The 20,761-nt window shown below is 39.1% G+C and overlaps 1 protein-coding gene across 5 annotated transcripts in view; it reads right to left on the bottom strand.

Annotated features, from left to right (window-relative positions):
* Nucleotides 1–5,179: 5,179 nt before the first annotated feature.
* The window catches only part of kif21b (kinesin family member 21B), an 82,225-nt gene continuing 66,643 nt past the window's right edge, over nucleotides 5,180–20,761 (bottom strand). For 3 of the 5 annotated variants that reach the window (XM_058630851.1, XM_058630854.1, XM_058630852.1), the window contains 5 exons: nucleotides 20,428–20,545; nucleotides 19,492–19,662; nucleotides 12,235–12,434; nucleotides 10,149–10,285; nucleotides 8,237–8,325 (listed from right to left, as the gene is read on the bottom strand). In XM_058630851.1, coding sequence (XP_058486834.1) covers nucleotides 10,186–10,285; nucleotides 12,235–12,434; nucleotides 19,492–19,662; nucleotides 20,428–20,545 — 589 coding nt within the window. In that variant the 3' untranslated portion in view covers nucleotides 8,237–8,325; nucleotides 10,149–10,185. Of the gene's footprint in view, nucleotides 8,326–10,148; nucleotides 10,286–12,234; nucleotides 12,435–19,491; nucleotides 19,663–20,427; nucleotides 20,546–20,761 lie in introns of all 5 variants that reach the window. The other 2 variants (XM_058630855.1, XM_058630856.1) reach the window with 1 other exon arrangement.

The following is a 20,761-nucleotide window of genomic DNA, read 5'->3' as shown; positions in this document are numbered from 1 at the left end:
ACATGTCACAGCCCAACACGAACAAAAACAACAGGAAGTCAGCCATTTTGAACGTGGCGTCCTTCTCTGCGATCTGCATGTTTTCGGAAATGAACGAACGTTGCATTAATCGTATCAACAAAAGAAATGTGTCAATTTGTACAACACACAGCACAGATGAAACATTACCATAAGGTCGCGCAGATTCAAAAGGGCGTGGCCACGGCAACGATTGTAATTACGGTTAATTTAAACCATTCGCCACAAACAATGGGCTGTAACTCCGCCGAACACTGACCAACCAGGAAACAGCAGCACATGAAAGATCAGAGGTATGTATATATATACATATATATATATATATACATATATATATATATGACTCTTTACACTGTAAGAGGAAGGCCCCTTTTTTGTGTTTTCAGTTCTACTGGAACACACTGATTATCATGAGTTGTGTGGAGGTGATAGGCCTAATCAGCATTGTGTGAACTCATTTGACAATGATTTGAGTGAAACTGACATTTGTTCAAAGTTAAACAGAGCAGTTCTAATTTGCTGCTGAGAGTTATTTAACTGTGAGACTACAGCGAACAGTGGCAAGTCTAAGATGACATTTTCATATGGTCGTTGCTGTGCGACCAAATTGTTTATGAACCAGAGTGTTCAGCAAATGAAAATACAGAGAAAGGCAGTGAACTATTACACGTGAGAGGCTTGAAAAAGCTACTTTTTTGATTGGTTTATTCGAATATTGGCTCAAACTGCATGGCAAACGTCAATTTTAGATTTAAGAATCTGGGGCGTGTGATACCTCAGTTGGTAGCGCTGTTGACACATGGGACAAAGATCAACCCAGAATGTCTTTCTCCTTTTACGCTACTCTGTCCTGTCTAATAAAGATGATTTTCATTACTGCATCTATACAAACACACCAAAAGTCAAGACCAAAGTTTATTTTTTAACTTACAGTATTTATTTTCTTAAAGGAACGTTATGTCCTTCATTAAATATCTATTTACATTATTTACAGTTGAAACATATTTTACATGGCTTGGTTGCATGCATGTTGTCTTATTTATAAAAAAAAAAAAACCAACAACAACAAAAATAAAACTGTACACATTTACACCTGTAGGAGGGAGTAAGTAGTCTGTGCAGTTAAAGGCACACATGACTTTTGACCCTGCATTTATGTCCCATCAATACATACGTTATTCACAGAGAGTGTCACACATGTTATCCCCACATGTGACAAAAACACACCTGCAGGGGAATCTACTTAAGCAGCTCCAGAGAAGATGTGTGTGTGTGTGATTCACAGACGAGCTAAGCGCCCTGTTGATCGTGTCTTAATGTGATCCCATCTACTCAGCAGCCTGAGGCAAAGGTGAAAATGTTTTCAGCCATATTGGAAAACAGGGAGCAGTTCGTTGTCTCGGATTCCCAGAACAGAACACTGCCACCTGCAGGACAATGTACAATCGTCGGAACGAGTCCGTGTTACAGATTCAGGATATTAAAAGAATGACTATAAGTGTCCTACACACACATTCTGTTTCTTTGACCCCGGTCAGACCTGGTATTAACGTCTGTCCCGTGTGAGCCAAACATGTTCGGATTGTACGGGAGAGTAAAAATGTGAACGTCCAGAATGTCTCCGATCACAGAAAACACAATCAACACAAAAGGTAACTTTACGATGTATTTGACTAAGAGTAGAGGGTTAGAGACGTATTTCATGTTACAGCAGCTCAAATAGAACCTTGGGTGTTAAAAAAGTCGACCTACTGATGCTGAGGACAACCTGGAAGTAAGAGTACATTTAACGGCCACCAGGAGGCGACTCTGCTGGGTGCCAAAAAAATGTAATTGAAGTCTATGGGGAAATAAGCCGATTTCACAATTGATTTATAAAGTCAGTAAACATTTTCCTGAATAATTAAAGATCCTAATCACTAGTCGTAGGTGTTCTTCAATAGAACATTTTGTCAATTTAGTAAATGATCTTTCAGCAGTGTGATGGACAGCTGGTATCGTCTGTCAGCTACCAGGTGCAAAAACAAAATAAGACGTCGATCACCTCGGGGAAACTAAAAGGAGAGTTCAGATTGTTATGGATGACATCACTCCCATCTGCAAAAAAACACTGCAGCGTGTCATATTTAAGACTGGCATGTGATCCGGTCATTGAGAACACATAGGAGTCAAAACCAGGTCTGAACGGGACCTTTAAGGCAGAAAAACCTGTTGGCTGAGGCACAAGGCTGAAGCTGAGATGCTGACTACTAAAGGTTTTCTTTCCTTGTTGTCATACGATGGTCACACTGGGCTGGTGGGAAAGGTGCTAATCACCATAGACCATATATAAAAAGTGACAATTGAACAGACTCCGTGGGACACCTGTTTGAATAGAAGTCTATGGGAGAATTATCAAACTCCTCACTTGATCTTTAACATTTATTGAGGAGTTAATATTCTCAGTTGCTAGTTTCAGGTGTTCTTAAGATAAGATTAGCTTTCATTATCCTGCTTCTCCACTTATGGCATGTTCATACTATTATGGCCTGTTTTTTTGTTTTTTTTATTAAGAGTAATGAGCATCCATGATAGTGTGCATTACTGCTCAGCTTCAGTGAGATTTCACATTCTCCACCAACATCATATATATAAAAAATGGACGTACACAGCAGGACACACTGGGGGACTGTCTCTACGTCTTGACAGTCGTCTTACAAACTCTATCAGCATAAACGTTAATATCACTGTTTTCTAAACCTACTGTAGCTCTAAACAGGCATGCGATTTTCAGTACGGTGTCAGGGGTTCACACCCAGTCTGTAAACTCGGGCTAAAACCAGGCTCAGTACACGTCTGGATAGAAAAAAGAGAAGAAGCTTGTCCAGTATTCACAGCGAGTTCATTGTCCAAAGTGCATGTAAATCCTAAGTTGCAGAGAAGACATCGAGGCTAACGGGTGAGAGAGAGGTCAGTTAACCTCAACTGTATCTGCTCTGTATTTAAAAAAAACAACAAAAAACAATTGCATGGTGTGATGACACACCTATTTACATCTTAATCAAAGTGATGAAGTGGTTCTGACACTGACTGAAGCCTCAAGAGCGTTGTGCAACTCTGCACGATTCACCAAGGAGATGCCAAAGCATCGTTGTGTGAAACACTACATTTCTGTGACACATTGAATGGATAATAGGTAACACTTTACATCACAGTACAGTAATAATATGGCAACAATATGGTAAGAGGGCGGTACAATTGAGGCGACGGTATTCTATTTTAAATGCGATTATGTGAACACTGTCAGCGTAATACCTTCAAATGACAACGTTTGACAAATAGCTATGACTCGGGGCTGAAAAATACTAATTTGCCCGTTTTAATATTACCTGAATATTACATTAGAAATATAGTAATAACATCATATTACGTCACCTTTACCATGTAAGTACTAAATTGCAATGCCATTTGTTAGTTTGTGTGTGATAACCATGATTTAGGTTTGAAAAATGCTAATTTAATTATATACTTTGTCACAACCATGTTATTACTAATCTGTAATTTAAAGTGTTACCAGATAATACATTTACTTGTACTTGTTGCCCACAGAACAGCTACATTTAGAGAGTTCCAGTCATCAGATTACAAACGTCATGCAACCTACTGCAAATGTATAAGCACAGGGAACATGAAAACAGTGCCAACAAAAATAGACCATATATGAGAATTGGACGCAGCCTTCTAGTTTGAAATGTGAAGCCTAAGAAGTAGGAGGGAAGAAGCAGTTAGTCACCAGGGGGCGACTCTGGTTGCAAAACAGACTCTGAGTCACTAGATTCAAAGTCACTTGATGATGATCGGTGTTTGCCAAACTCACGACAACAGCACATTGATGCATAATGCAACCTCATTTACAGCCATATCTGTGACACCTTTCATAATTTAATCTCTGTTATTTAAAACTTATACACATAAATCTGAACCAAAGGTTTAGGAAATTGTGTTTGGGGACCCAAAAAAATCTCCCTGACCTAGTCTTTAGCAAACACTGATCTAAATCATTATTTTCAGCTCTTCATCGGGAGAACATGATGTCAATTGTGTCAATTATGTTCCCATTTAAAGCATTATAAACATGCTTTATTGTCTCCTATTTGCTTTGCAACTAGAAGACTTGGTCTTTTTCTCATATACTGCCTATGGCCAAAAGCTACAGTACGACAAGATCTCATCTAACAATTAAGTCTGGATGAGTGAAACGAAGAGATTAAGGCTGTCTCGTCCCAAACATCAGCACCGAGCCGGTGTCCAGGGTCAGTTTGGCTTCATGGCACAGATAAATACATGATAAACAGTAAAAGGACTGATTATTTTCTGCAGGCTAACGATCCTGCTGACCACATGTCTGTACCACTCACTCCAGGTGAACCACTGTACACATATTATACACATATAAACAAGCAATTATGGTCAAAATTCAGTGCACATTTCTCAGAGTTGCAACATTTTCAGCTTTGGCCAGATTGGGATGATGGTCATTTAAGATGTTTTGTACATTTTGTACAAAAAAAAAAAAAGACACAGTACATGTGAAATGCAAAAAAACAAAAACATTGAAATGACTTTTTTACACACACACAAAAAGAAAGGGCGATACGCTCATAGTACCTTTTCTCTCAACGGGTCACTTACAACTTCTGCTTAAATATAAGCCAGCTCCTTAGTTGTTTTAGTAGTTAACCCTGAGGGATTCAACATGGCCTGAAATGAAAAAGATGTTTGAATTCCAGCATCATGAGGGGAAAACAGCAGAGCACTGCTGCGTCTCTCTGTGCACAGAATTCTATAATTCAGTGGAAATGATTGAAAACCAGGACGTGATCATGCATATCGTCAATTCAAAGAGCTACTGAAATTCACAGGGTCAAGTAACGACTTGAGTATGAACAAAATTATCCTTCAACCTTTACCTGAGATTGTACATGTAGCAAAATATCAAACTGAGAACGCTTGAAACTACCCCCAAAAATATTAAAACCAAAACCCACATCATTGCTTTTAGAGTGTAGGCAGCTTAAGAACCAACTCTGGATCCATCAAACATCAGAAATGGTCAGAAACATGACTGTTGTCCAATGATCCAAATGAACTACATATGTTTGTTTATCTTTTATAAGAATACAGACGGAGCAAAAGTTCTGAGCTGAAACGAAAACCATCTGCGAGATTGTGACACTAACTGACTTTAGCTCTATTTTCATCAAGACATCTGCACGACAAGAAGCTTTTAAAGGTTGAGTGTGTGGAATTTACGGGTGGTGCTATCAGCAGACACGGAGTACAAGGTTCATAATCATGTTTCCATGGCTGTATTATTTACTGATACAGTTATGTTTTCCTTACTTTATAATGAGGCTTTAAAATGTATTTGTACACGTAAAGTTTCTAAAAAAAAAAACTCCCGACATTTTCAAAAATGTTGGAGCCAACAGAAGCAAATTCTTCGGTGGATAATAAGTTAATAAATATACAGAGTTGGGAGTTGGTTCATTTGTCTTTGATATTTCCCAGCGGCCTTTGGGATCCTCCATCTACATTCCTAATAATACAATAACACTACCCGAACACTAGTTAGCATTGCTGTTGCCTAGCAGCAGTGCTCTCATGCGTTTAGAATGTGAACACAAGCAAGTCGTGTCGAAAACCATACAATGTGGTAAACAATAAACACTTTTATGAGTCCATTTTGAAGGCAGTGTCATTTTCAAAGTTATTCTCTTGGTTGTGATATGAAACTCCACCCCTAGATTTCAATAAATCCTACACACTGGCCATTTAAATGCTCTTTGTTTTCAAAAACTAAATTAAAAGCGAACGTGAATGCTTGTCATCAATGACAAAAAAAGATAATTTGACTTTGTAGATAATTTGACTTTGTAGAGCTCACTTATTACGTTTGCCTAAGGGAGAATTGTTTGTGAATAAATCAACACAGTAAAAAGAGCCAACACTTTCCAGGCAAGACAGATAATTACAAAATTCACAGGATTCTTGCATTTGTGTGTCTGTGTGTGTGTGTGTGCAGTTTGTGCACAGGTATGTGTCGCCCACACACATAATCTGCCATATAAACAGATTTGTACAGGGACTTTATTTTCCCCCGTCTATAAAAGTACCAGCAAAAAGTGGGTGGAAGAAAAGTGGGATTTCTTTTTAACAAGAAATCCCTCTCAGTCATGACCTACTTTCACCCAGTCATCTCGCCTGGAAAGCAGCCCGTAAAATCTGCAAGACGTCTAATTAAATTTGCTTCTCAGAGAAGTTCAGTAGCTGAGATGGAAGTAGACTCTGGTCAGGCTGATAAATGGCAGGTAAGGGCCACTGTGGGATGGCTGAGGTAATGATCCTCCACAGTGGGAAACCACTATACACTCAACTATTTGTGTCATTTACACTGGGATTCCTGTTTTTGCCCAATAGCATTTCAAAACTGCAGACAATACAATGTGGACAGATTCTCAGGAGGGTCAGTCCTCCCTTTAGTTGTGCTACTGGATATTTGTTGATGTTTGATGTCAGCAGCTGAACAGTATGATAGCCACAGAGGACACATCTACAAAGACGTGAAGAGCCACACGGACCATGTTCAGACCGAGTATTAACATCATTTTTAAGTGACTCACTCAGGTGCGGATTGTTCTAAGTTCTGAATGCTGAAGATCTGATCACAAGAACCACATTTGGAGGTGGTTTGACAACACGTGACCACATTGCTCAACTTCCTTGAACACAATCCCTTCCCAGGACATACTGAAACCATGTCTTGGTTTTCAATATGTTACCATATCTTGCTTGATGTTACAGCAGCGCAAGTGGAGCTCCACATGAAGGTCACGGGAGGAGCTGTGCCAATCTCAGCTGACATAGGGCAATAGACGGGGGTACATCCTGGACAGTTCGCCAGTCCATCACAAAGGACACTCATTAAAAACATAATTGTGTCCTTGTGAACAGACATGACATCAGTGTGTATTTGAACAAAGGGCGAGGAAAGCCAGACCCAATCTCATGTGGTCACAGAAGTCGCATGCAGGTGTGAAAGTCGTACTTACTTAGTACTATCCACACATGAGGACGGATGTAAACACCAGATCTGAACAGCTCCATATATTACCTGGCTGAAAATGTCACACACTGGAATCTTTTAGTTAGACTGACTTTAGCTTTGATTATGACATGCCTTCGCAGTGGTATCGCTTAGACAAGCTTATTTATTTACATCCACAGCTGCATTAGCTGATGATGGAGAGGTGGACTGCTGTGTTCAGTCTTCTCCAGTATATCCCAATAATGCTCAGGGGGGTTAAGGTCTGGACTCTGTGGTGGTCAATCCACGAGTGAAAATGATCCCTCTTTTACAATTTCAGCCTTGTCGTCCTGGAATACGGCTGAAAACCAGTGTATTATAGTAGTCAGCTGACCTAATTTTTTAGACTCAGATATGTGCCGCCAACACTATGTTAAATACTAGGAGTATGTGACTTTTTTTTTTGGTCAAACAGTGTAGATAAAGGTTTCAAATTGTCAAGCACCGGATGTTTGTGCGCAGAGACCCGTAAAAAAAAAGTTCCCTCCCACCTCACACCAAAGTCCAAAACAACTGAGGTAGGAAAAAGAAATAAATTAATAAAAATTTAAACACAACATACAGATGAATGCAGTTCAGCTTCAGTGATATACTGAATGAAAGAATGGTGTTCTGTGCAAGTTTCCAGTCCTGTCGGAAACAAAATCAGCAAATATCTATTGGCTATCCTTTTTGATGATGTGCCCGTCCAGTGTGTTTGGAACCACAAGTTCCAAATCTTATGTAGCATCCAGACCTTGTCTTTTCTCTCAGATAATAGTTTCATGACGTTCATCCCTCACTGTTCCGAAAGGATTCAGAAACCTTTGTGAAGGAACAGGAGGACACATTTTCTTCTTCTATTTATACCAGACAGTGGCATCTTAAAGTCAGAAGCCACGGTGAGGATGGGGTTCATCGTGTCAGAGTAGCATCACATCTGAATGGCACTTTGAAAATGAGCAGTAAAAAAAAATATGTGAAAAGCAAATAGTTTTTTGCCTTTGAAATAAAATTCAAAAAAACATCTTGATTGCCTTGGAAACTGTGATTTCACTGATGCATCTCATGGCTAGAAATGAACAGGTCACAGATCGGTGGCTGAAGCTGCAGCAGGATGGTTGACAAAGTCTTTTCAGTTGTCTCTCAGTTGTCACCTCTTCCTCCACACCTTTGACAGCCAGATCTTCACTGTCTTGTCACTAGAGAAAGAGAGAGCGATGAGGAGGAGGTGCAAAGGAAAGCGAGGAGAACGCGACAAAAGAAGAAAATAACAGTACATCAATCAGGCAGTCCTTTTCTAAAACAATCCACTGTGCATCAGAGACATGACATGACACAAAGAGAGTGACTTCAACATACACACACTCACACACACACCAACACAATTCAATAAAGACCCTTCTCCACAGCCTCAGTTAAAAATAGAGTTTAAAAGAAGTGCAGGAGTAAGTGGAATGTATTTGTGCCATAACTAAATCTAATCAATGTGCTCACGTCTTCTGATCATGCAATTAAACCCCACAGTGCTCCTCATAACACCTTGGATTATTGTTGCTCTGTAAATTACAGCATCACGTTTTTCATTAACACTCGCACACAAGTTTGGCTGTGTACTGTGTTAGCTGTGAAAAATATTTTAAAGTAGCTGTGCATTGGATTTAGTGGCATCTGGTGAAATAAATCAAGGTAATTCTAAGGCAGCAAAAGCCCAACTGTTCAATTTTGTTAAGGGGATAATAAATCAATGAATGAACGATTGTCTACTGAGAGGTCACTGTACATTTTACACACTTTCACACACTTTGACTTCATATATAAGGTAATGGATAAATTACATTTTTAATGTCTCAAAATAGTCAGATATGATGCTACATGCCAAACTAGCAGGCACTGCACCTGTTTCCTTTTTGCTAAGCTAAAAGGTACCTGTTTCTTAAAGATTCCCCTTTTTCTACCTATTTCTTTGTTTTGTTTTGTTTCTAGTAGCTACGTATTTCTTAAAGTTTCCTTTATGCTGAGCTAACAACTACCTGTTTCCTCAAGTTTAATTTCTTTGTGCTAAACTAGTAGTTACCTATTCCCTCAAGTTTCCTTTATGCTGAGCTAACAGCAACCTGTTTCGTCAAGTTTCTTTTCTTTGTGCTAATCTAGTAGCTACCTATTTCCTTAAGTTTCATTTCTTTATGCTGAGCTATCAGCTACCTTTTTCCTTATGTTTCCTTCTTTTATGCTCAGCTACTATAACAGCTTCCCGTTTCCTCTACGTTCCTGTCTTTATGGTAAGCTAACAGCTTCACAATTGGATTAGAATCTCTTTTGCAAGTGAGACATTGACCTAGTTAGAAGTGTGGGAGGAAGCCATTATTCAGAGAGAACCCACAGGCACACACAAAGAGAACATGGAAACACTAAAAAAACACAAAAAATGTTCTCGTATGTGCAGATCTACTTGATCTTCTGTGCCATTTAAATATAAAATAAAGAGTTTCTGGAGACTGGGAAAAATGTCCTTCCTTTCATGAAGAGAATTTGTATACTGATCAGTGGCATGATGGTCAGTGCTGTTCCTGAAGGCGTTGACCAGTGCAAATCCAGAAAACTACGCCTTGTCACCTACTCAGACTTGACATGATGAATGACCCAAAAAGTACCAAAAGCTTTTACTTCTGAAAATCTTTTTTTTTTTTTTAATATACAAAAAAGGTTTTAAAAAAAAAATTGGCACATAAGACCAATTTGATCTGCCAATAGTGCAGTAAGAAAGAAAGAAGTTATTCTAAGAAATCTATGAGTCATTTATTTAATGGGGAGTTATTTGCCTTAGCCAAGAAATTGGTCTGCAAATGAACTATTTACCACAATGGCAGTTTAACACAAGTTTTAAGAAGTTTGAGGGAAATAAATAATTCAAAACAGAAGCAAAGAGAAAAGTGCAGAAAGAAAAAAAAGTAAAGAAACAAAAATGTACCAGAAAAGGAAAACAGGAAAGGAAAAGAAGGAGGAGATTAGTTGAAGATAGTACCAGAGGAAAGGAGGATTGGAGAGCGGAGAGGATGTGATCACGGGAGGCTCGTAGCCCGGCCCTTGATGGCCAGGACGCGTCGAGGAAGACACGGGGTCAAGCCAGGCACATAGCTCCACAACTTCACCCTGCAGTCACTGAGGTCAACAAGAGGAAAGCAGGCACAGAAGGAGGGGAGAAGTAGAGGAGGAGGAGGGTAAATGTGAAGAAATGGGTGAGAGGACAGAAGCAGTTTCAGGAGTGTTTTCACCACAGGAAAGGTGACAGAGCAGCGAGAAGAGTGAGACAGAGAGTGAGGACCCCATAGAATGTTCTAGTAAAAGCAGAGGTAAACAAGTATTATCTCAGTGTGATGCAGCTGTGAGCTGAGTGACAATGTTTGAGCTACACAAGGCTGACACACACCTGCGGAAGAAGAAATGTTTCATATTTTCATAAATGTTCTGACAAAGGTGATTTATCTTTTCAATATTCCCATTGTCATTGATTTCAAACATAATGAACTCATTAATCTTTTTTAAATGTTGAAGTATATGAAACAATCAAAAACAGAAAAATTATCAAAAAGCTGTCACTGTGTTAAATAAACAAAATAGTTTCAAAAATAAAATAATCTCAATAAGAATACGTTATAATGTGACATTGAAGTAGTTGAGTCATTCACTCACTGCACAAATGATTTGCTAATTGCATTTTCAAATTGTGATTTCAGTTTAAAAAGGATTAAGTGTTCAGCTCTTAAAACCAACCACCCATAAGTCTGACAGACTGAATGAAACCAGACATTGATCTGTCTTAGTAATAAAAAAACACCACCCTCTTAGATTCATGCTCAATCATTCCTTGGGATATACGACAATATGGTCATAAATTCAGAGTTTCCTTTCTTTAGCAAAAACTTCTCAAACAAGAGTAAACTGTGTATTTGTTCAGGTGGTAAATGGAGGGGTTCCAACACCTTGGTTGACATCAAATTCAAGGACTTTTCAAAGACTTTCCAGGACAAATTCACTCAACTGAATGTACTGACAGCTTAAGATGAGAGGGTAACTTGTAAGAGCCGCTTCGCCCATGGTGTCCCCTTTAATTGATTTGCAGCATGCGCTGCATCTTTGTCAAAGTCAGTCTTTGTAATTTTCTTTGTTGAGACAGAGATCTTGGAATATGCATTTCCCAGACATCACGTCATTTGCTCTCTCTTGCTTAACTTTACTCGCACATTGTTCTGCATGGAATCTCACGTCAACGGGAGAGAGAGAGAGACAGTGGACAGTGTCCACAACACCGGCAGTAATTATGACTTGATTGAGGCCTAGTCTACGTACATCAAGCAATGCAGGGCATGAAACAGTAGGTGGGGAGACATTTACCTCAATATCAACTTAACTTCTTTCTTGCACAAAATTCATTCACTTTCAATGATCCATATTTTGGGGCGGTTTTCAAAAACTTTCAATGACCTTCAATTTTTATTAAATTTTCAAATTCACAAACCTTTAAGGAACCCTGGGTTTATTATGCGTGTATAATGGCTGTAAAATAAAAATAATTTAGTCTTTCAGAGGCCGCCATCTTGTACCAGCGGGTTTCTACAGCAGCCTGAGTGGACATTTGTTGTAGGTAGGATTCATCAGCTTGTTTCAATCTGCTGTATCACCTTTAGATGTCACTAATACTTACACAATCGATCGTTACATGTAGTCCGTCTCATTTTATTGGCAAAAAAGTCAGCTAGTGCAGCGGTGCTGCTTACTGATAACAATAGAGCTGTTTGACACAGGAGGGGAAAATACATGAGCTTGTTTGTCAGATTTTCTCTTTTTTATACATATACTGTATATATATTTGTAGACAAGATGGAAAAACGTCTCAGTATGGCTCAGTTTACAGTTGACAGTATTTAAATCGGCTCACTGTCGTGACAGTATTTTGTTGATGACTCAGCACTGAAAAGTTAAAATCTTTTTCCCATTACTCACTTCATTTTATCAATAGTGGTTGGCACACTCACAGTGATTTATAAGAAAGTTTTTTTTAAATCAATTGCAGTCAACTACTGCAACTTTTTTCTTCTTTTTTTTTTTACCTGGATGCAGTGAAGATCTGTCTTGAGTTGGTACATATGGCGTTAATTGGGCTGTCGTGACCCCTGACCTCTCCTATAGGTGTGAAGTTGTCCACGTTCCAAACCTTCAGCACGCCTCCTCGACAGCCGCTCAGCAGCATGGGTCGACCTGGAACATATGCCAGAGCGCACACCCAGTCCTTATGGGCATTAGGGATTTGCTGTGGGCAAAGAACAGGCAGATAAAAAAAAATCAGCGACACAAACAATATATTCTATACATTAATGATTCCCCAAAGTGTGCGGCAATGGCCAACAGGTGGGCTTAGAGGTATTGCAGACGGGCCTCGGGAAGAATGTAAAAATGACTCCATTTATCTGTGACATTTATTCTTTGCTCTGGGAAATTTCTAAATCAAACAATATTAAAATATGTCTCGTAAAATAGGACGTCTCACTTTGTCAAGGTGCTAAGAAATGTACTGTATTAAGTCATAAAGTAAACATGATATGTCGTCAGAAACTAAGACACATGCTGGCTTCACTGATAACTATGGTACAACCAGCTGTGCACATGAGTCCACCTGTTTTTTCTTTTTTGCAGTTTTTTAACTTTGAAAATATTTTTAATGGGTATTTATTACCTCAGGAAAAGGAACATATTTCTTGAAGAAACAAAGTACAGCTTAGCCCAAGTGCTGCTTGAAACTCAGTACGAAACGTCTAATATTTACTGACATTATCGCACTAACATCAGTCGTGCTACTTTAAAAAGCAGAACCACTGTCTTCTTTTTTTTACTATCATAAATTAATACTTCAGAGATCCAAGAGGATAATTCTCTGCTATTTTTGTTGTAGTTTTATTTGCAACTAAAGCTCTGCTGTAACTCACTGTACATGCCAGCAAAAAACACCTAAAAAAGAAAAAAAAAGAGTTGAGCTGAATGAAAGATAAAATGAAGAGCGTTGCAAACCGTGTCTGTGCAACACTGCAGAGATGGTATAACATAATGAGTCCCAATATGATCGTTATCCCAAAATACAGAACAAACATTAAAAAAGACATTTGGATTTTATTTGAGGCTGAATCTCGTTTTTATTGTGCCCACATTTAGGGTTTTTCTTTCATTTCATCTCTGGGCTACAGATTTATTCATCCCTTTACAGTAGAACACAGATGTAGGGAGAAAACTATTTATTTTAACTTTGTACTACTTCCTGTTGAGTTTTTGTCTGTTACTTTCTGTCAATTATTATTTTCATGATGCAATTTGAGATTAGCCAAACAATTAAAATACAAAAAACGATTTTCTTCAGCTATCACACATACTAATAATACGTTTGCTGTTATGCTTCTGTAAATGTTGCAGCAAAAAGAAACTGAGGGAATTTATGTTCTCCTCACCTTGTTCTAGTTATAGAATTTTTATTATTAAAGCTATATTTTAGCTGAGAACATTGACCAAAAGGCTATAATTTATTCTGTACCACATAATTTCATGCAGATATCTCACTGAGGTATGGATTTATAAAAATGACTACTCAAGAATGTGTTATTCACAAAGAAACTAACTACTGGACCAATTGTCCAGCTGATACTGTCCATTTCCACACAAAGAGACAATATTTCAACACAATGCTACCCATCATGTTAACAATAATGCAGATAGCCGGCTGTCAGTTTTGTCCATTCATAATCATGGACGTTCAATGTGTCCGTGTTAATGGACCTGGCACATCTGGCATCGATGATTGTGCCGTGTTCACTCACTCAGCGTTTCATTTTTGTGTTTAATTTGATGCAGTTAATTACTAATTCTGAAGCTGAACACAATAAAACGTTATCTACATTTAAACACTAACAAAAGCTGTCACCGTTAGCCAATTAAAAACGGACTAGCGTGGTCAAGTCTTATGACATGTGATTAATCTTCTGCCCAGTGAACATAAATGATCTACCTGCAAAACAACTTATATATTAAAGCTGCACCACACAATTTTCCGGGATTTCCTTTTTCATGATTTGTTCTCTGTCAAGCAAAAGGAAGACCTTGTTTATACTGCAGCCATAATCAGATTTTTACGCTTAACTCGAACGACGACAACAACAACGACGTAGATCCAGAGAGACGATGTTAATTGGAGGGGCGTTAAAAGATCGACACAGTACAAGACTAGAGTTTAAAAATGAGAAGAAATTCTGGGATAGAAACAGATGCCCATATCTGTCGTCCGTTTTGTTTATTTTCTTTAGACAACTCGTTTTCCCAGGGCGTGGCCTGTAACTTTACAAGTCCATGTGGAAGACGAGACTAGACAATGACAATATGGACACACGCACAGATCAGATCTGATCACTTGCAATAACATAAAAAGTTGGTCAGGAAGAACAGATTCATATCGGATATTCTTACAAATCTGATTTGCGCTACAGTCTAATCAAAGCCTATTAGCAGTCGCTTTGGATAAAAGCGTCTGCTAAATGACATGTAATGTAATGTAATGTAATGTAATTTGATCCAACTAAGGGAGCGTTTGTGTGTATACAGCAGCAGCACAGTGGTAAGTGAAGACAAGAAGTGTTTATCCCTTCAAACTGATTGATCAACCAGGTTTTTTTTAGCATTACAGCTCACTTCAGAAACCTTTAAAAGGCGCTTCGTTGTTTGTTTTTTCCATACCACGTGTTTGCTATTGTCTCTGTCCGTCTTGACAGAGAAGAAAATCACTTCCTGTGTGCAGCACGGGAATGTCGCCAGGTGACACTTGATGTAAACAGAATAAAACAACAACATAGAGAATCGTGTGGAGCTGGCACATTGTATTTTATCAGATTAGGGGAAAAAAATAAAAATAAAAAATCTGTATAATAAATCATCTATATAGCTTACGTAAGACATATATATATATTAATACATCAGTTTCACTATTGTTTATTTGGAGGTCAATTGAAGCTAATAACCAGAATAGTGGGATGAGCAAACATTTCATACTTAAATGTTGAAACTATAGTACAGAGAAAATGCTGCATAAACATACAAAGAGGTAAAAGAGACGGTTCAAGGAGAGACATTTCTCTACTGTTGGATGAGACAGAAGCTGTAGATAACAACAGAAAAATGAAGCTACTCTTCTCATATAAAATACACCTAGCTCACTCTCTGTAACAACTTTACACTACAAAGGGAAATGTGTTAATTTTTGCCGCCGCCTCACACAGAGAAGCACCACACTCCCGCAGCAGTTGCATAACCATGTTGAAAAACCTCTAAATCTAATTTTTGGAAGGTACCTTAAAACAAGTATCAAGCAAATCGGAATCACTAAACCAACAGAGGTGAGTAATAAAAAAAACAGATACTGTAGCTTCACATATTCCCCTGAAGAAAGACTCTATGGCATATGCATTTAACAGAGGGGTCAGAGCAGAACAGCTTGCACCAGCAATCCTGCATAAAGGAGGCAGCATTTCTGAGTCGACTGTAATATATTCTATTACACCCCAAGCCACAATTTGATCCTATTACATAATTAGACAGAGACTACTGAGTTAGAGAGGCTGTAAAATGGAGGGTGTTGGCGCTTCACAAATGAGATTAAGGTCATTTGACACAGACCACAACACTGTCTTTGTTAATTTAAATCAGCCTTCATGTAACAATAATTATGAGTTGTGATTTATTTTTTTTTCCAGTCTGGAAAAACCAGAACTTATGCAAAACAACCTGAGAATGTGCTGCTTAATATGCATATTACTGTGTATGCAGATAAGCAAACCCATCTACCCACAAGGTGCGTTATTATGCATTATTAACATGTGCAGGCAGCAGAGGAGACACAAGAGACTTCACAGGAGGCAGCAGTAACATTAAAAGACACACATACGCTCTCACTCTCACACACACACAGGTTTGCGTTGCTATTCTTCTTAGGACACTGCAGTAAAAATAATAACAAAATTAATTAATTCAAAAAAATAACAATAATAATTAGAGTCACCTTACCTCTCGCTTCATCTTAATCTAATGTCACTATACGTGAGTATATTTGAGGAAGAGGAGGATGATGAGAGAGGAAATGAATAAATAAATCTGCCTCCTGAAAAGAGACTGTTGCTGACTTTGCTCGACCCATTTACACCACTGTGTTTTAACATTGGTGATAATGGTGTTACATTGAGACCTCAATATTTTCACAGAGCCACTGGCCTAAACAAAGCCCTAACCTTAACCAAACCACAATTCAAATCTTAGCCCTAATCTCAGAAAAACAGTTACTCAGACATGAGATTCTGCATTCTTCATTAGGACCAGGTTTTGGTCTCAGTGAGGACTGCTGGTCCTGGCAAGGTCAGTGTTTATGCTAGAAATGCCCTAAAGAAGGAACAAATACAAGTACAAACACACACAGTCTGGTGTCCATGACTTCAGACTTACATTCATTTCCTGGAGACTTACTCTAACTTTAACCATAACTACTACTGGCCTAACCCTAATCTTTACCTAATCCTAACCAAAACTCAGTCTAACTTAAAGTCTTATCTCTCAAAAAGTCCTTTGAAGTTGTGAAGACCAGCCAAAATATCCTCACAAAGATGTCCTCACAGCTTTCTACAGACATGTGCACACCTACACACACACACACACACACACACACGGAATGAGGTTGCTCTCTGCTACCTGTGGCTGTGAGTCATGTGGGCTCTACAGCTCGCTTGTTGACACACTGCTTTCCTGCCACATTACACACAATGACACTGTTGACTCTCTCCACAGAGCGAACACTCTGTGTGAATGGAGGATATGAAGGGAGTAATCTGGAGGCAAGAAGCTGTCCACCAACTCAATCCTCCACTGGCAGCACAGCGTTTTACTGTCACAGCTCAGCCAGTGTTGGCTATAGAGGGAAATACAGTCTCCAACCAGAGCTGCACGCATAGACTGTATACAAAAATAGGAAATAGTCTTTTGATTGACTTGATTCATTCAGTCTGAAATCATGTTTCACATCAGCCAGTGCATTGCTGGTGAAGGATGAAGAAATGTATGTTGACATTTATAATTTCACAGTAGGGGTGTGTCAAAATATCGATTTGGTGATCTATTGTCATCATGCAATACGAAAATCGTTATCCCAGGGCAAATATCGATATTTTATCAGATTTTACATCGCTATTTCATGTCTCCTCGTGATGGCGCTGCTAACATGAATGAGGGAAACTGGCAGAAGTTACCTGGCTGAAAAAGAGGGGGTTTACAGTGGGATAATGGTGGAGAAAGCTATGTTAGAGTTGTCCCATCCACGTTCAATACACAGACTTGATGCACTTTGTTCTCTATGTGAATAAATAGAGAAATCCTGCACCTTTTGACTTTTTTGACTTTTGACTTTTGTTTGCTTCAGTTGGACAGATATTGTGATGTGTAGCTGTACAAACTTTTGAACTACAGTCACCAAAATCATCACAAATTCATACATAATGTAGCGACTATTTACAACTAATATCATTTTAAATAGGTAAAATAATCATTTCCAAGAGATGTTCAGTAAATTTATTACAACTTCATTTTATGTATGTTATTTAAAATGTAATGCGTAAATCTCAACTAAACAGTTTGTGCAAATTTGTTTTGGGACCCTGCGACCTATGTAAGGGTCTCAACCCAGTCTTTCCTCCCCCTTCTGGTGCTTGGTGCATAAGTACATTGAGTTGCTGCCGTGTGGTTGGACAGGTGTACCCAATAATGTGAACTTTAAGTATGGGGGAAACTGCAGTCAAATGGTAGCGACAACAAACTGCAAGCCTTCATGTTGCCAACAGCACACATTCAACATTCCTGCTTCATAAATTACCTTGGAAAAACATGGAATTATCAGGATTTATGTTGATTAAACCTTTAAATTCAGCATCATCACTGAGTGGAAGGATTACGCTGAAACTACCTTATCTGCTCTCACCTCCTCACCACCACCAGCTTTTAAATTTGCTCACTCCCCAGCTGCACGGCACACACAGTACGCAGAGCTGACACAGGTCAAAAGATCATAAATGTTAAGCCTCAGACAGCGATGGGTCTCTGCATGTTTCCACCTGCGGGGCTGATGCAACACAATCTCACACGCATCACTAAAGCACAGTCAACCATCGTTAAAAATGTATGAGCTCGACGTCCACATGAATATAAAAATCATGCCTCGCTCTGCTGACACTGAAGATCCCAACATAATGTGCAGGAAAACGTAAAGGCACATGTTGTCTTGGTTTTAAATAGCACTTGTGTGCTTGTATACAGTATGTCCTCAGCGTGGTCACAGAGTATATGTGTGTCTTTCAGAGTGTAAGGAGAAAGCCACCAGGCTTGGGTGATTTGCTAAAAAAAAATCGCGATTCTGCAAAAAACAATATTCATGAGAGTATGACAAGCAGAATTTCCAGACAGCGATTTTGAGTCCACAGGTTCCTGCTGCTGTTTCTGAGCTGAACAATTATTTTGCATATTGACTGTCAGAGCATTTACACTCATTATTGCTTTAAACTTGTTCCCAGAGGTATTTTTTATTCTTTTTATCCAAGCAATTTGTATATATTTGATTCAATTTAATATTTAGCCTCTGTTATGGGTATTTAATTCCATTGCTGCTTATGTTCCGAATTAGAGGTGACCAGAGTCGTCTGTCATAGCATATTTTTATCTGCTTATCTCTTAGTATGTTGTGCCATATCGACCTACGGGTACAAACAAAGTAACCTGAAGCTCGGCCTATTCCAGTGCCATATGATATGGCACATGTGAGGGAAATGACACAAACACAGAGCCAGTGCTCGTTGGATGTCCAGTTGTTCGGAGAACATTGTTACTGTGCAGACTGAGTTTCAAGGTTGACTCCAGGAGAAAAGCTATTGTGTTCATTGCTTGACAGTAAGAAAGCAACCAGAGCCTGGTGCAACTCAACACACGCATAAAGACGGAGCCGAGAGCAGATTATTTCACACAGAGTTCCTGATTCGAATGAAATATGTAAAAGGCCATTCGACAGATGATTATCTGTGGCATCTTAACGACTGAGCTTCACAATTGGAGGGAGCGTTGTTGCCTCTGTTCTCCTTGGCCAAATAAATCCCTTGGGCTTAACTCATCACAGCCTACAGGGCCACACTGTGCTCAAAAACCTTGGTAGCAAAAACTCCCCAACAGCACAGCCCTAATGAACACACACACACACACACACACACACACACACACACACACACACACACACACACACACACACACACCTGCGTGAGCTCCTGCTGCTCAAGGTCCCATTTCTTGATGCCATTATCCCGTGACCCGCTGAACAAAACATCTCCCTGGACAGCCAGACACTCGATGCCATCATAATGTGGAGGCTCAAAGTTATGAGCAGGGCCGACGTTACCCAGAGTTCCCTCTGCCACATCAAAAACCTGAAAAGGAGAAAACAGGGGAAACGGAGCATCATTTAAAATCCCTGTGAGGGGATAGAATTGTTGCCATCACAGGAAAATGTGTTCATAAACACCTTGACAAATGAGTTTCAAATTAAATTCAGCAAATTCTCTGCTCTGAGACACTGGGAGTGTGTCCACTGCAGGAGCTGAACACACACACACACACACATACAGATTATAGTCTCTGTTTGTACAGAATATTAACACAAACCTACTGGTATCAAACTCCCTGACAAGAAGCAGTTAGTTTGCACATTGACTGTCGGAGCATTTACAGTAATTCTTAGAAATGAAATAAAACCGTAATCTTTTGAATTCAACAGGTCTTATAAATGATAGAAATCCCACAAGGAAAGCTCATGATGAATTAAACATAACTATCCAGCTAATCATCCTTAAAAAAAAACTCAATTTGGGAAAATAACGGCTGCCATAACTCACATTCCTCTTGAGTCAATCTCAGCTATATTTTTAGATATTCCTAAAAATCGTGAGCTGAAGGCTGAAGAGAAACTGTTTTTAGTCTTGACTCTGTACAGTTGTACTTTATGTCTGACTATATGTATGTATATGTTTATACAGTATATGTATATATATTTACATATTATATGTTCTGAAGCACTGTTTTCTAACATATTTTAATGTGTAGAGGAGGAGAAAAGTCAGCCTTTGATGTACAGACAGTCACCACCTCTGACCTCGTGCATGTGGTGGATGTTACTTGATGAGTGTGTTTGTTACCTTTACGTAATGGTCTTTGGAGCCAGTGATGACTTGGTCTTTTCCCAGCAGAGACCGTCCCACCGTCAGACACATGACAGAACCAATGTGGCCTGTCAGCTTTCCAGTTGCCTGCATTCTACACACACACACACACACACACAAACACGCACACGCATGCATGCACACACACCAAAGGACAAGAAGCAAAGGTCTGTGAAATTCATTGCTTATAAGAGTTTCAAGTTGCCTGTATCACCGAATAAAATCACTTTCCGTCTTGCAAGTGAAGCGAAACTGCCGAGACACAGCGATGCCGTCGGCAGAGATGATACTGAATTAAATGTGTAATACA

This window comes from Solea solea, chromosome 6 (assembly GCF_958295425.1).
Source record: "Solea solea chromosome 6, fSolSol10.1, whole genome shotgun sequence".
Lineage (NCBI taxonomy): Eukaryota > Metazoa > Chordata > Actinopteri > Pleuronectiformes > Soleidae > Solea > Solea solea.
Note: the sequence above shows the minus strand (reverse complement) of the source record. Positions and strands in the feature narration are given on the sequence as shown.